This window comes from Aotus nancymaae, unplaced genomic scaffold, assembly GCF_030222135.1.
Source record: "Aotus nancymaae isolate 86718 unplaced genomic scaffold, 86718_ANA_hifiasm-v0.15.2.pri h1tg000007l, whole genome shotgun sequence".
Classification (NCBI taxonomy): domain Eukaryota; kingdom Metazoa; phylum Chordata; class Mammalia; order Primates; family Aotidae; genus Aotus; species Aotus nancymaae.
Window position 1 is genome coordinate 26981945 of NW_026988418.1, and position 14176 is coordinate 26996120.

At 44.5% G+C, this 14176-nt stretch overlaps 1 protein-coding gene across 1 annotated transcript in view; it reads left to right on the forward strand.

Annotated features, from left to right (window-relative positions):
* Nucleotides 1-279: 279 nt before the first annotated feature.
* LOC105710183 (inactive tyrosine-protein kinase transmembrane receptor ROR1) overlaps nt 280-14176 on the forward strand; it is a 359068-nt gene continuing 345171 nt past the window's right edge. Inside the window, exon 1 of the mRNA XM_064372437.1 lies at nt 280-771. Coding sequence (XP_064228507.1) covers nt 681-771 — 91 coding nt within the window. The 5' untranslated portion in view covers nt 280-680. The remainder of the gene's footprint in view (nt 772-14176) is intronic.

Consider the following 14176-nt stretch of genomic DNA (forward strand, 5'->3'; position numbering starts at 1 on the left):
ACTGGCTTGAGATCCCGGACAGGTCTCTCTCCGCCTCGATTTCCCCTTCTGTCAAGTAGCCTCGAAGGTCCCCCGGCCTCGGTTCGGTGGTGAGTTTGAGGCGTGTGGGGGAGGGGAGGGAGCGTGCCCGAGACGCGGGAGCCGCTACTGCTTTCTGTGAAGTCGGGGAGGGTGCGGGCGTTGGGAGGCGGCAGCAGAGGGCGCTGGGTCGCCGGCCTGGGCCGCGTCTGCCATTGGTCGGGGCTGGGGCGCTGGGTTGGAGAGTTGGTGGAAAGTGACAAGTTGAGCGAGAGAGGGAGTGCGGAGAGCGGGAGCAGCCGCTGCCGCTGCAGCCGCCGCCGAGGGAGCCCAGGGACCGCAGCCTCCGAGCGCAGGGTGCGCTCTTCTGGGAGTCCGAGCCGGGGCCACTCACGCCCGCTGGTGCGACCCGGACAGCCCGGGACTGACCTGCCGACCCAGGCGAGGCTGCAGCCCAAGGGCTGGGGAGGGATCGCGCTCGCGGCATCCAGAGGCGGCCGGGCGGAGGCGAGGGAGCAGGTTAGAGGGACAAAGAGCTTTGCAGACGTCCCCGGCGTCCCGCGAGCGCCAGCGGCCGGGACGAGGCTGCCAGGAGCCCGGGGAGAGCCCGTGGATGTTCTGCGCGCGGCCTGGGAGCCGCCACCGCTGCCGCGAGAGGAGGAATGCACCGGCCGCGCCGCCGCGGGACGCGCCCGCCGCTCCTGGCTCTGCTGGCCGCGCTGCTGCTGACCGCGCGCGGGGCTGCAGCCCAAGGTAAAAGGCGCCCACCGGCCCCCGCCAGTCCCGACCCCCTGGCCCGCGGCCACCCTCCCGTCGGCCAGCTGGGCGCGGGACACGCAGGAAGCGGCGCGCTGGCTCCGGGGCGCGCCCAGCCACCCGCCGCGGGGCTCGCCAGCGCCTCCAGGCCAGGGTTTGCCCCGGAGCCCCGCGGCGGGCCGGGGAGCGCCCAGGGACTCCTTCCTCGGCGCACAGCAGCGGTTGTCAGCGCTGACAGGAAGCGTGGAGGGGTTTGGGGGTCCTGGGGTGATCGGGGCGCTTCCGTGCAGGGCGACCCCCATTTCTCCCCGGACCCCTAGCGCGCCCAGCTGGTGTTCAGGCAAGTCTATCCTGCCCCCAAATTGCAAGCCGCCCCGGAAGGCGCGGTCCGGGAGGGAATTTGGTTGTTCAGTGGTGCCCACCAGAGCCCAGGCGGCTCGCGGTCCGACGCAAACAAAAGCCCTGTCCTCCTGGGGCTCCGGCGACCTCGCATCGCCACCGCTCCCGGCCCTCCGGCCCTCCCGAGGGTCACCATGGAGGCCAAAACGTGTGTGCCGCTGCAGCTGCTGCCACTTTGTGCAAAATGTGCTGTCAGAGGCGGCCTGCGGCTCCAAAGTGCTTTGGGTGTGCACGCGCGCGCGAGCGTGTGTGTATGCGTGTTACAAACAAGAGGGGGAAAAGCCATCTAATGCATACTTGATTTTGGTAATCCCCAAAGACAATCGCAACGGTTAGAGAAAGACTTCACCGCAAGCCCCAGCGTCTTAGTTCGCTGCGGGAAGCTGGGGTCCTTGCTGCGTCTGAGCGGGTACACAATGAGAGGGAAGAGCCCGGCTGCGCCTGTGGAGACAACCGATTCATTCTTTGGAGGTTGGAGGGGGAAAGTTGATTAAAGTCTCCGGGGTCTAGGGCCTCACTTTTAACATGCATCCCTTGAGGGGGTGAGGAGCCCTTGGATTCTGCCCTCCCCCACTCCCAGCCCTAAACCTAAGCAGAGAAATAGGTCTCTGCTCTTTTATCATGCATCTTTCATTTTTAAGTTAGCACTGTGTTTAGGAAAAGAAAAGGCTCTGCGCTACTTAGCAGTTGAGAGAAAGATGTATTCGCTACAAGACCACGAATACAGAATTAGTTTTTACTAAAAGTTAGCTGCCTTTCTTTGTAGAAAACACACCCTGGAAGGAAGTTGTGTGTGAATTTTGATTTCTTGGAGATGGTTTTTGGGAAGCTAGAGTAGCATTTTCTGAGGATGATTTCTGAAACTGATCCTACAATGTGGTCGTGCTAATCTGGAAGCTCCTGGGGGTAAATAGGGCTTCTAATTGTAATTAAGACGTACATCAGCAGGGAGTGTACCTTCCTGATGAAAAATCCTAATGAAATGTAAACAGCTTGGTCACATAGATGTTTTGCTTGGTGATGCCAAACATCTGGCCCTGCGCCACAACACCTGGGTGAAAAGTAAAAATGGGCCATACTGCCTATGTAATGTAAACATCCTTCTCAAGTTGGATTGCCCAGCAAATTGAGGTGGAGATAAGCAGGGTGATTCTAACTAAGGTGGGACTTTGATTAATTCAGTTATTTCCTCCGTGGACTCCTTTACTTTGTACTTAACTTTTCATCAGTGGTTGCTTTCAGATCATAGCCCCTTGGGGAGGTGGGGGTCTCTTGCCTTTAAATAAATGGCCCTGCAATGATTTTCCTCACTGTAAGAAACCCTTGTTATCAGCAGCCACCCCAATTCTGTCTCCTTTGACTGTTCACAGCCTTTTAGAATTGTTTAAAAAGGGTATTTTCTATTCCATACTCTTTAGTAGTGAGCTCAAATCTGTTATTACCGTCTTATTTGTTGTTTTATAAATACCTTTCCATTTCTGTGAATGTTGAATTTTTTCTCTGGGGTCAAGACTTCTGGTGGAACTGACATTTACTTTCTCCTCTTGGATTCAAGGTTCCTAAGGTAGCCCAGCCAGTGGCTCAGGAAATCAGCTTAACGGGAGATATATTTCATGTATTTATTTAAAAAGATACAAAGCATTTCTCCCATCATTTTTCTATTTTGTTAGCCAGGAGAAGAAAACCTTTAAATTTGTTTTTTTCTGGTCTGTCCATTGTTGATTTCTTATCTACCTCCCTCCTATGCAAAGCTCTACTTCTTTAGGAACCTGAAGCTTACCTTATAACCACAGCCAAGCCCAGGGCTTTAGGAACCTACCTGGCCTGTCTCAGAATCCTGTAGATTCTGTGGTTTGGCTGCTTGGAGCCAGAGGGAGGTGGCCTGCTACTGTGTTAGCTATCATTTTGTAAATCTTCCACTGCCATTTAAATAGGTGTTTGTCTGTACTTTTAGAATAGGAGTCTCTTGAGGGCAATAAGACTGTCAGCGTTTCCAGTGAAAACACTGAGAACCCAAGTCCACTTAGTCCCAACTTTATTAGAGATGCCTGAAGATCTTCCTTGGCTGGCTAGGGGGAGCCACACCAAGGTGGGATGGGCAAAGGGTGTGGTCAAACTGCCTCCGTCAGTTTTGGAAATATTTAATTTCCAATATTGATTCAGCATACCTGGTGGGCTGTTTTGCTACTCTGATGCCTGCGATTGCCTGCTTGATATTTAGTTAGGGATCAGCTTTGCCCTATAGCATCCTTTCTCTTCTGTATCATGAGCATAGGCCCCCAGTTAGACTTTTGGAAAGTTTCTAAAAGTGTCACTTGCTCTGAAATTAGTATCAGGTTTGGCTGTGGTTTGATGGCGAACATCTACCCGACTTCAAATATCTTTTAAAATTGTACACAGCATCCTATGGAGAATGGAACACTTTGTAAGCTATATGTACTTTGATGTAAATGAATATGTACAGATAGATGGCATATATATATACACACACACACACATATATATGTACACAAACACATATATAGTAAGTGGTCCTAGATTTTTGTTGAATGAGTGGAGAATAACTTTTTTTGCTTGTGTGCAAAATTCTGATGTTTGCTTTGCTCAGTAAAAATGCAGCATGGCATATTTTCAAGGATTTTTCCTTTTCTTGTCCCATCTTCTAGTATGAAAGAAGTGTAGCAGAACTAGACAGTACAGCTTAAGGGTTACAAGTACAGGCTTTGGCATTTAGCAGACCTGGATTTGAATCTTTTCTCTTTTGTATAATGGGTATGTCAGTTGGTTTTTCTGAGCCTTATGAGAGTGTTATGAGATTTAAGTGAAGCCATGCCTGGACAGAAGCACCCAGCCTAGAAGTGAGTGCATGAAATTAACTTGGGGTACATGAAATTATGCATATGTGAACTCCCAGAAATAACATAGAAAATTTTATGTGCATTTTTACGGTTCTATATTTATAGCTATAGCTATAATCTGATTTTTCCAAGAAAAGTCCAACTCCTGAAAGATAGGAACTGCTGACTTGGAGTGTTTGATGCCTGAAGCAATAGGTTTGCCTTCCTGTAGAGGTTGAAAGGGGTTGAGTGTTGGTGGCCAGTTCTAGGCCTTATCCCAGGTTAGCCTCTACCTCTCACCTCCCAGTTTCCCTTCCACCAGGCAGGCTGTTAACTGGGCCTGAGAGAAGCTGAAGAATGGTGCCAAGTCCTTGTTACCTCAACTAAGAAAATATGTCCCTGAATCCAAGCATTCTGAGATGCAGTTTGTGCAGTTTATTTAACACTTATTTAATCCTTACAATGGGCCAGTCACTCTTCTAAGCCTTTTGCAAGTGTTGACTCACTGAATCGTCACAACAGCTCTATAAGGGAGATGACATAATTAGCTCATTTTACAGACGGATAAAGAGAGGTTAAGTTACTTTCTTTAGATTACACTGCTAAAAAGTGGCATTACTGGGCTTATAAGCCCGAACAGTTCATGCTGTTACTTTAATGGCTGTCCTAGACATTATCTCCTTGTTTAATTCTTACAATTTACATTCTTGTAATGTATGGAACAAAGGCGATATTTCCCAAAGTTTTCCAATAGCAGCAAAGGGAAGCTTGCTTAGCCATGATCTAGAGGTTATAAGAAATTATTGGAGACAGCCAATTTCAATTTCTTTCCAGTGCTGGAGTTCCCTAAGATGGTCTTGCTGAAACTCAGAGATAGACTGGAAGCACCTTGTTGGATGGCCTGGACTTCTGATTCTGGAAGAATTACATTTTTGTAGTGAGCTTCAACTTTGATGTGGTTTGAGAAGTGTGCTTCCCAGTTCCTTCCACCTATCAGTGAGATATATTTTGATGAAATGCCTTTGTATTTGCATCTTGGTGGACAACTGTGGTTGTAGGGTGAGGAGGGGGTGATTTATTAGAGTGTTGTCTAGTGGGACAGCCAGCTTGCCAGCTCAAGGTCCCAGTGAGGACCAGACCCTGGCAAATCCAGGCCCAGCTGAGAAACACTCAAGTCTTCAAGGCCTCTTTCTCAAACAGAAGGGCCTCAGCCTGGCTTCACCCATTCCCTGGGGTGTGACAGGAGAGACTGTTCTGTAGATACTCGAAGAGAAAGGAGAGTCTGAGAAAGTTCTCTGGAGTTGAAGGGGGAGAGGATGGGGGCAACTCTTCGAAAATCCTTAACTAAATGCAGCTGCTTGTTACACGGAGACTGACTTGCATGCCAGGAATATCTAAAAAGCTAACGAATACAAAATAAAAATAAACAGCAGTAAAAAGGCTCTCTCTTTGTTGCAGTAAGCTCGGTTGGGGTTTTCAGTTTGTTTAGGAATGGGATAATTGTGGCATCCACTTTATTTTGGTAAGGCAGTGAAACGTGGATTAATGTTATGTCATTGGGATGCTACCACCACCTGAACTTTTTCCTTCATCCCCCTGTCCACAGCTGCACCTCCCGGAACACCCAGGCGTGGACACCCATAGGGCCTGAGTCCCAAACAGTTGCCCCTGAGTGAATTACACTGGAAGAGGGCAGATAATTTAATGGGATAATCTTGGCAGGGCCAGCAAATTTCACACTTCATCTCTCACTAATAGAAAGGCAGCAGAAGGCTACAACATCCTCAGATGAAAAGGTTGTATAAAAAGGCTCTGCTTAAGAGTAACTGTCTGTCCATAAATAAGGTTTTGTAGAGTCTTGATCCAAAAGCTGTTATTAAATACTGATAAGCCAAGCCTCATAATGTTTGGCCTCCTTACATTTCCTTTTTCCCCCTTCTCTCCGTAGAACTATAGATTTTTTACTTTTTTAAGAGAGAGAGAATGGGGCTAAGATATCAACAGTCCAAACTTTGTTTTTTTCAAGTATTTCTATACAGGATGAACCTCCTTTGATAGCTGTTTAAAGAGGTGGCATGGAGTAATGGAAATAGAATGGGATTTGAGCCTGATAGGGAATGGGGGTTTGAATTGGGGCTTTGCTGCCTGCTTGGGCAAAGTTACCTAATCTTTTGAGTCTCTGTTTTCTTTTCTGTAAAATGGGGAGAGCAATAATATGTGACTTCCTGGGGGGTTCTGTGAGAATAAAAGAATGTTATGAACCTATAGCACCTAACACAGCGCCATGGACTTAGTGAACGTGAAGTATGTTAGCAACCATCATTTTCAAGGGCTTACAGGAGAAATCTGAAAATTTGGCTTCAGAACAATGGTCCTGCTGCAAGGTAGCAACCAAGGCTCAGAGAGTAGCAAGTTTTACAAGGTTTTAGGACTCTAGAGTGCTTTGTTTTATAGGGAGCATGCAGACACTCTAGATCTGAGCAGTACCCAGGCCAGTGCTGGGGACCTGGATGGAAGGGATTCCACAGTGCAGTTTTGCAAAGCCTTGAAACAAAGGCTTTCTTCAGAACAGCAAGCTCTTTGGGGAAGAGCAACCCCTCCCGGGTGCTTGGTGTAATTCCAGAATCCTACAATGGGGAATGTTACATTTCAGGGACCTCCACTTGTAATCTGACCGTTTTTAGCTTCAATATCCAAATAATCTTGCTGAGCGCAACTTGAAAGAGAAGGATAATGGCCAGAGGAAAGGATCCTGAGGTGCTCTGTTTGCCATTTAAATTTTCTAAGTAAAAGAAAAAAAGTTCATGTTTCCCAAAGAGAGAAGAGTAATGAAGTGTGTGAGAAGGGGGAGGGGTGATAAAAAGGACTTCTAAAGACAAAGCAGAGGTTGGGTTTGTTATTTTTATTTTTTAACAGTGAAGCTTGTCACTCAGTGTATTTCAACTAACATTTATTATATATTTATCACATACAAGATACAGTATTCGTGTCCAGGAATAAAATACTATCTTTCCCCTCAAGGAGAGAGAAGGAGAAAAATTCTCACTTTTTTGAGCACCTGCTATATGCCAGTATCTTTATTTTTTTAAGCTACTTATACTTCTCAGCACTCTTTGGAGTTTGGACTTCTGATCCTATTTTACAGGTAAGGAAATCGAGGCTCAGAAAGGTAAGTATCTCAGCCAACCTCATACAATTATTAAATTGGAATTTGGCATTTGAATCTAGGTATTTGGGCTCTCAGGTGTGTGCTCATTTTGTGATCCTTAAAGTGTGATTGAGTAGACACCAATGAGCAGATGTGTAACCTCCACACGCAACTATCTCTCCCACAAGTGAATTATAGGAAAGGATTGTGGAAAAAATGCTGTGGGAACACGGGAAGAATACATTAATTCTCAGGGGATTAGAGGGTCAGAGAAAGAACATGAGTGCCTCCTTCATAGGCTTATTGTGACGAGTCAATGAAATAATTCATGAAATACACTCAGACCATGCCACACACACATCGTGAGTGCTCAATGAGTGTTCTGCTCTAGTTCTGTAGTCAGTGAGAGGCCTGGTCAGAATCTATCTGCCTCTAAAACCCATGTGCTCTTGCTCCATTGTGCACTTTTTCAACAGACACATGGATGTTGGAAAAGTAAGTAATTGTAGTCACCAAATGAAAGGGAAGACACCAATACAGTTGCTCTTATATCTTCTTCGCCTGCCCTAATCCTGGCTTTTAGGACATGACTCTGCTTTGGGTATGGGAGGGGATTTGCACAGGCATGGAGAGAATCAAGAGGTCTCATCATGAACTACAGCACTCCTAGAACTCGGGCCAGGATTTACCACCTGCCCTCATTTATTCATTGATCATACAGTTTCTATGTGCTTACAGTGAACCAAATATTCTGATAATCTCACTGGAGATATAAAGATGAATACGGTTAGGTCATTGTCTTGGAGGGCTTTACAGTGGCAGATTTATGGCAGAGATTGCTAGCTGATCACCAAATATGTTTCCATCTCTTCCGGTCACATGACAAGACAACATTTCTTAGCTTTCTCACAGTTAAGTGAAGCCATGTGACTAAATACTAGCCAATGAAATGAAATTGGAGGTAATTGTTGTCACTTGTAGGCTTGACCCTTAAAAAACTCCCTGAGGCAGAATCACTATGATTCTTCTTTGGTGGCTTGGCAACCTTAGAAGTCATGTGTTGAAAGTGACACAACATGGAAAGAGCGTGAGATTCTCCCTTAATCACTGTGTGGTGGAAGCCACACTTGTTTAGGTTTTGTGTGAACCAAAAACAAATGTCTATTGTTAAGGCTGAAATTTTGAGAATTGTTGTTGTTATAGTTGCTAATGTTACCTTAGGTAACATGAGGTTGTAAATCATATTGTGTGGTGAGATCAATTTAGTGGGTTAGGACCAGCATTTTTAGATAGAATAAAATAGAAAACTAGTTTGTGTCTGACCACTTCATGCAGAGCCTGGGGCTCCATCCAGTAAATTAAACCCCTTCCCAAATAATTTATGGCACACATAGGGTTCCTGTAGCACTGCGGAGAATCTGGAAGAACTAAGGCTGGCCTTAGCTCTTGTGGAGTTTACCTTTTAGGGGCAATAAAATAGGCACTTTATACAGCCAGTGAATACAGAGTTGGCACTTATATATGCCGAATCCCGAGAAGGGAGAGGTCTTTTGAGAGGAAGTGGATATGATCTGAGCCTTGAAGGAAGGACTGAGTGGGTGCGGGATTGAAAGATGGGAGAGGAGAAGAGGAGTTGGATATTCCACTGCTGGAAAAGGGCTGGAGTGACACAGCAGCCTGCAGCTGCTCTGGGGTCTCCATGGACTTGCTGAGACTATTCTGGGTTCTTAGACCAGGCCTTCACTGTGGAATGAAGCTGGTATCCAGGGGATGGGAGAGTGAAGAAAAGAAAGACAGCATTGAATGAAGTCTGTTGTGTTTTTAGCATATGAAGAGCGGAGGAGGAGAGGGAAGGAAGCAGTTTCACTGGGAGCCTGAAGACTTACCTTTCTTCCCAAAGGGTGTCCCAGGGAGTTAAAAATGTGGTGCATTTCAGGGCAGCTTGTCAAAGGTATATGACTGTGTCTTATTCTCTCTGATGGGACTGTTTTGTCTTCTAGTGCAGACTAGTTAATTCTAGTCCCCCTCTTGCCTGCTTGATGAAAATTATGATAGTAGACTAATAATTAACACACAGAGCATACTGTGAGCCAAGGAAGTACTATTCTAAGTTCTGTAAGTGTTTTAACTTGCATAGTCTTCAGGGCAACCCTATGAGGTAAGCCAGAGTTCTAGGATTATTATAGTTCACTATCAGGCATCTTGATTCTCTCCAGCTCCCCACCTGTGTGAATTCCCTACCGTGTCCAAAGCAGAGTCCAGTCTAAAAGCCAGGATTAGGGCCAGTAGAAGATAAAAGAGCAACTGTCTTTCTTGGTGTCTTCCCTTCCATTTTGGTAACTACACAACTACTTACTCTACAACAACCACATGTCTGTTGAAAAAGTGCACAGTAGAGCAAGAGTATATGGGCTTTAGAAGCAGATTCATCCTGACCAGGCCTCTCACTGGCTGCAGAACACTCCTTAAACACTCACAATGCATGCGGCCAGGTCCTCAGTGTGTTCCATGATATCCCCATTTTCCAGATAAGGAAACTGAGGCACAGAGAAGATAAGTAACCTGCCCAAGACCACACAGGGAGTTAAATGGGAAAACTAGGATTTGAACCTACATATCCTGAGGCCTGGGTTTTGTTCTTAATCATTATGCCATACTGCATTGCACTTTTTTAATGTTTCTCAAGGGCAGGGACTTTCTTATGCTCTGTGAAGGTTAACAGGGAGTTAAATGGGAAAACTAGGATTTGAACCTACATATCCTGAGGCCTGGGTTTTGTTCTTAATCATTATGCCATACTGCATTTCACTTTTTTTTTTTTTTAACTCTGTTTGATGATTAAAATTCTCAGTAAGATCCCAGCCAAATAGCTGAATCAAAATAATTATAATTAAATCCTCCATTTGTATAGGGCTTTGCAGCTTACAAAGTCATTTATGTACAGTATTACCTTTAATTTTCCAAAAAAATACAGTGAAATAGGATTTATTTTTCTCTCCTTTTTAAAATTAGGTGAGTGAGTTTGGCAGCTCACACAAGGTCACTCTGTAGCTGTCAGAGCCAGTCTAAAACCCAGCTCCTTCAACTTAGAGCCCATTAAACTTTCTGCTCTAAAAGACTACTTTTGTTTGGAATTTGTGCCTCTAATATACTGATATAGGACTATTTTCACTATTGTTTCACCAGCAGGTGAATTTGCTTTATTTTCGCTTGTTTCACCCACAAAAATCCTTAAATAGCCGTTGTTTTTAGAAATAGTTGAAAGGCATTTGTAGATGGGACCTGGTGCTGGGATTTCTGCAACTGAAAACAGGAGTTTCCTGAGTAGTGATTGTATCAGGGAGAAGAGCCAGGAAGAGAAGGGCTTTGGCATCAAATGGACTAGGCTCAGTAATGCTCTGCCAGGTCAGCAAACTACGTAACCTCTGAGACTGGCTTTCCCTACCTGTAAAATGGGAGCCATAATGGTGCCTACCTTTGCAGAATGGGAAGGACCATAGGCAGTGTTTGGCACCGTGCCTGGGCCATAGTTGGTGGTTGGTGTGTGATCGAAGCTACACCTCCGAATGGAATGGAGAGCAGCAATCCTTCATTTAAAATTTTTCACAGGATGGGATGGGGCAAAATTGCTAGTTCTCAGCACCTTGTTAGGCATGATTTTATAATACAGTCATCTCTGAGGCAGACTTTCTTAGCACCTGGAAGTCTTAGGTTATAATTATATTAATGTTTCTCAAGGGCAGGGACTTTCTTATGCTCTATGAAGGTTAAACATCATAAGGTAAAAATAGAACATGCTGCCTGAAATCCTAGATATCCTTGAAAGGCTCCTATCTGTTCTTCATGGGAAATTGACACCATTTCCGGATGGGTTTAGATAATGTACTTGAAAGTAACTTATTCTATTTTTTCTCCATAAGAGAGATTATACCCTTGCCTCTAGGATTTCACTCCAACTGGAGTATTTCATAACTTTTTCTTAATTTTCACACCCCCTGGAGGGTATTGGCTGCTTTTCTTTTTCCTGCCTGGACTTTCAGTGTGGTGATGGAATGTATTAGCTCTTCATATGCCTACCTTAAAGAAGTAATGCTTAACCTGGTCCTGACTGTTTTATCTCCTCCCTTCAGAGAACTGTTGTGTGATGTATAGGGATTTTCAGTGCCAAGATATTGCCTGTTGGAGATTAGGTGTGTAGACCAATGAAAACAAGCAGCAACAACTTTCAACGATGTTCTTAATCTACTAGTAATTTTCTCTCTTTTTCTCTGTGTGACTCATAGCGCTTTGCCCACTCACATCTGGCTGACTCCTCTTTCTCCTTTTTCGTGTGGACTGTGTCCCTAAGTCAAAGCATTGAAAGCTTTGCCTGTGACCAGATAGTCTTTGGTGGGTTAGAGTCTGCTATCAGGGCCTCTCAGGGCACACTTGATAACTAATGTCCCTTTTTCCCACTGAGGAAGAGAGGAGCTAAACTGAGCATGTCCAGTTTGTGCTACCCAGCTCATCCATAAGTTGCTGCCTAGGAGTGTGCTCCAAGCCCCTGCAAGAAGGTGTTAGTGAAGGTACAGAGAGAGTCCAGGACTTAACACTGATTAGTCTCCCTCCCAAGAAAGCAAGCACCAGGCACAGAGAATAAAGCATTTCCCCCCTTATGCTGGCTACAACTTGATTTTTTTTTTTAAGGAGCAGTTGTCAGATTTGATGGTCGTGTTGGGGTTAACACTATATAGATAAGATGCTCAAAACCTTTAACAAATAATCCTCCCACATCTTTGCCTGAGGGCTCACATTTAGAAAGTTTCTTAGCCATTCTAGAATGTGGGTGAAAGTGGCTTTCCCCAGACTCATCAAATGCGCAGAGCAATTGATCTGAGTCCTGGTGGATGGGAGGGCAGGAAAGGAGGGGCCCAAGAGGAAACGCTCCACCTGCCCGAGGGAGATGACCTGTGTAAACTACCAAGAAGTCACTGGTGCTTCCATCTAGTTAAATATTGATTTAACAACTGAAAGGGATGCAGGAGAACTATATGGTAATATCCTCTCCTGTAAGAAGTTTACTGTTTTCCTTAGGGAGGCAAGAGTGATACACCCCAAATGGTATGGGAATAATGAATTGATCCAAATGTCAGTCTCCTGCCCTTGGTTTAGGGCCCTTTGCCTATCTTGCAGCCTCTAGGAATTTCTACCCTTGCACTGGCCCACCTCCCTGGCATATACAGCTCAGGCTCTTTCCTCTTTTCATTTCTTTTTGCTGAATTCTTACTTGTTTTCAGCCTCTGTTGACACCCAGGAAGGCACCCTGGCCTGCTTCAGCCTCTGTCAGTCCTTCTTTTGTGGCCTCACCTTCCACCAGTATTCTCACATAGGCCATCTAAATCACACCTGCTGATTCTGATTTAGCCCAACACCTTTGCAATAATTTTCACTGTCAAGTATTAAGCATTGACTGTGGACTGAGCACCTGGCAAGGCATTTTGCATTTTGTAGTGGAATCATATTTTCTCCCTGCAGAACTATTGCTTTGAGTTCTTTCTCCCCCCCTTCCCCCCACTTTTTTTTTGAGACAGAGTCTTGCTGTGTCACCCAGGCTGGAGTACAGTGGTATGATCTCAGCTCACTGCAACCTCCGCCTCCAGGGTTCAAGTGATTCTCCAGCCTCAGCCTCCTGAGTAGCTGGAATTACAGGTGACTGCCACCATGCCTGGCTAATTTTTATATATTGAGTAAAATGGTTTTGCCATGTGGGCCAGGTTGATCTCAAAATCATAGCCTCAAGTGATCTACCCACCTTTGACTCCCAAAGTGCTGGGATTACAGGCATGAGCCACCATGCCCAGCCTATTCCCTGATTTCAATTCCTCATCCCTCACTCCCTCCTTCTGGAAAATGCCCCTTCATCACTTCCAAAAAGGAACTGCTCTAGCCCACACTAATCATAGTCTTTTCTTGGGATTTAGAGGCATCCCTTCTGGGATGGGGAAGCTGAGAGATGCCCTTTGTCGTGTCTGAGCCCAGGAAAGAAGCTGGTGTGTAGGAGAGAATGACTTCATATCCAGAGGCATTGCTGAGAGGCAGAAGAGGTCTGACAGCCTTCCAATCTCTTTTCCACCTCCCTCAAGTTTCTTTATCTGAATCAGTAGACACTGCTTTCGTGAGGTTACTGTGTCCCTACAATGCACACAACCTTACCTCACTAATCCTCATAACAAAATGAAGTGGGTGTTATCTTTTTTTTTTTTTAAACCTAAGAGGAAACAGTTTTATTGCTTTTTCTGAGGAGAAAGTTTATATCCATTAAAAGCAAATTCAGAAATGTATAATGAAAACAAATTTCATCCATTATCCTACCATTCAGAGATAACTTCTGATTGTGTTGTTTATACATGTGGATTTATAAAAGGAGGTTATGCTTTTATTGCCAAAAGAAAACTGAGGCTCAGAGATGTTAAGTAACTCCTCCAGGGTTGAAAACAGCCCAAATCACTAAAACGTGTTGACTGTTAAATTCAATATAATTAAGTGCCACAAGGAAGTTACAGGCAGCAGGTTTTGTGAATCAAGAAGGAGAGAGGCTGGCATTGAATGGAATTACTAGGAGAGTTTTCTGAAGGAGGTGGGGCTTGACAGAGTGATCTATTATATATATATTATATATATTATATAATATGTATAATATATATATTATATATAATATCAGCCATTAAAATAAAACAAGCCTTTATATATATAGATCAGCCATTAAAATAAATAGATCAGCCATTAAAATAAATAGATCAGCCATTAAAATAGATCTTACATAGATCAGCCATTAAAATAAATAGATCAGCCATTAAAATAGATAGATCTTACATAGATCAGCCATTAAAATAAAACAAGCCTTTATATATATAATATATAATATATATAAATTATATATAAATTATATATATATTATATATATTATATTATAATATATATAATATATATATAAAGGCTTGTTTTATTTTATTTTATTTTATTTTTCATTTATTTTTTT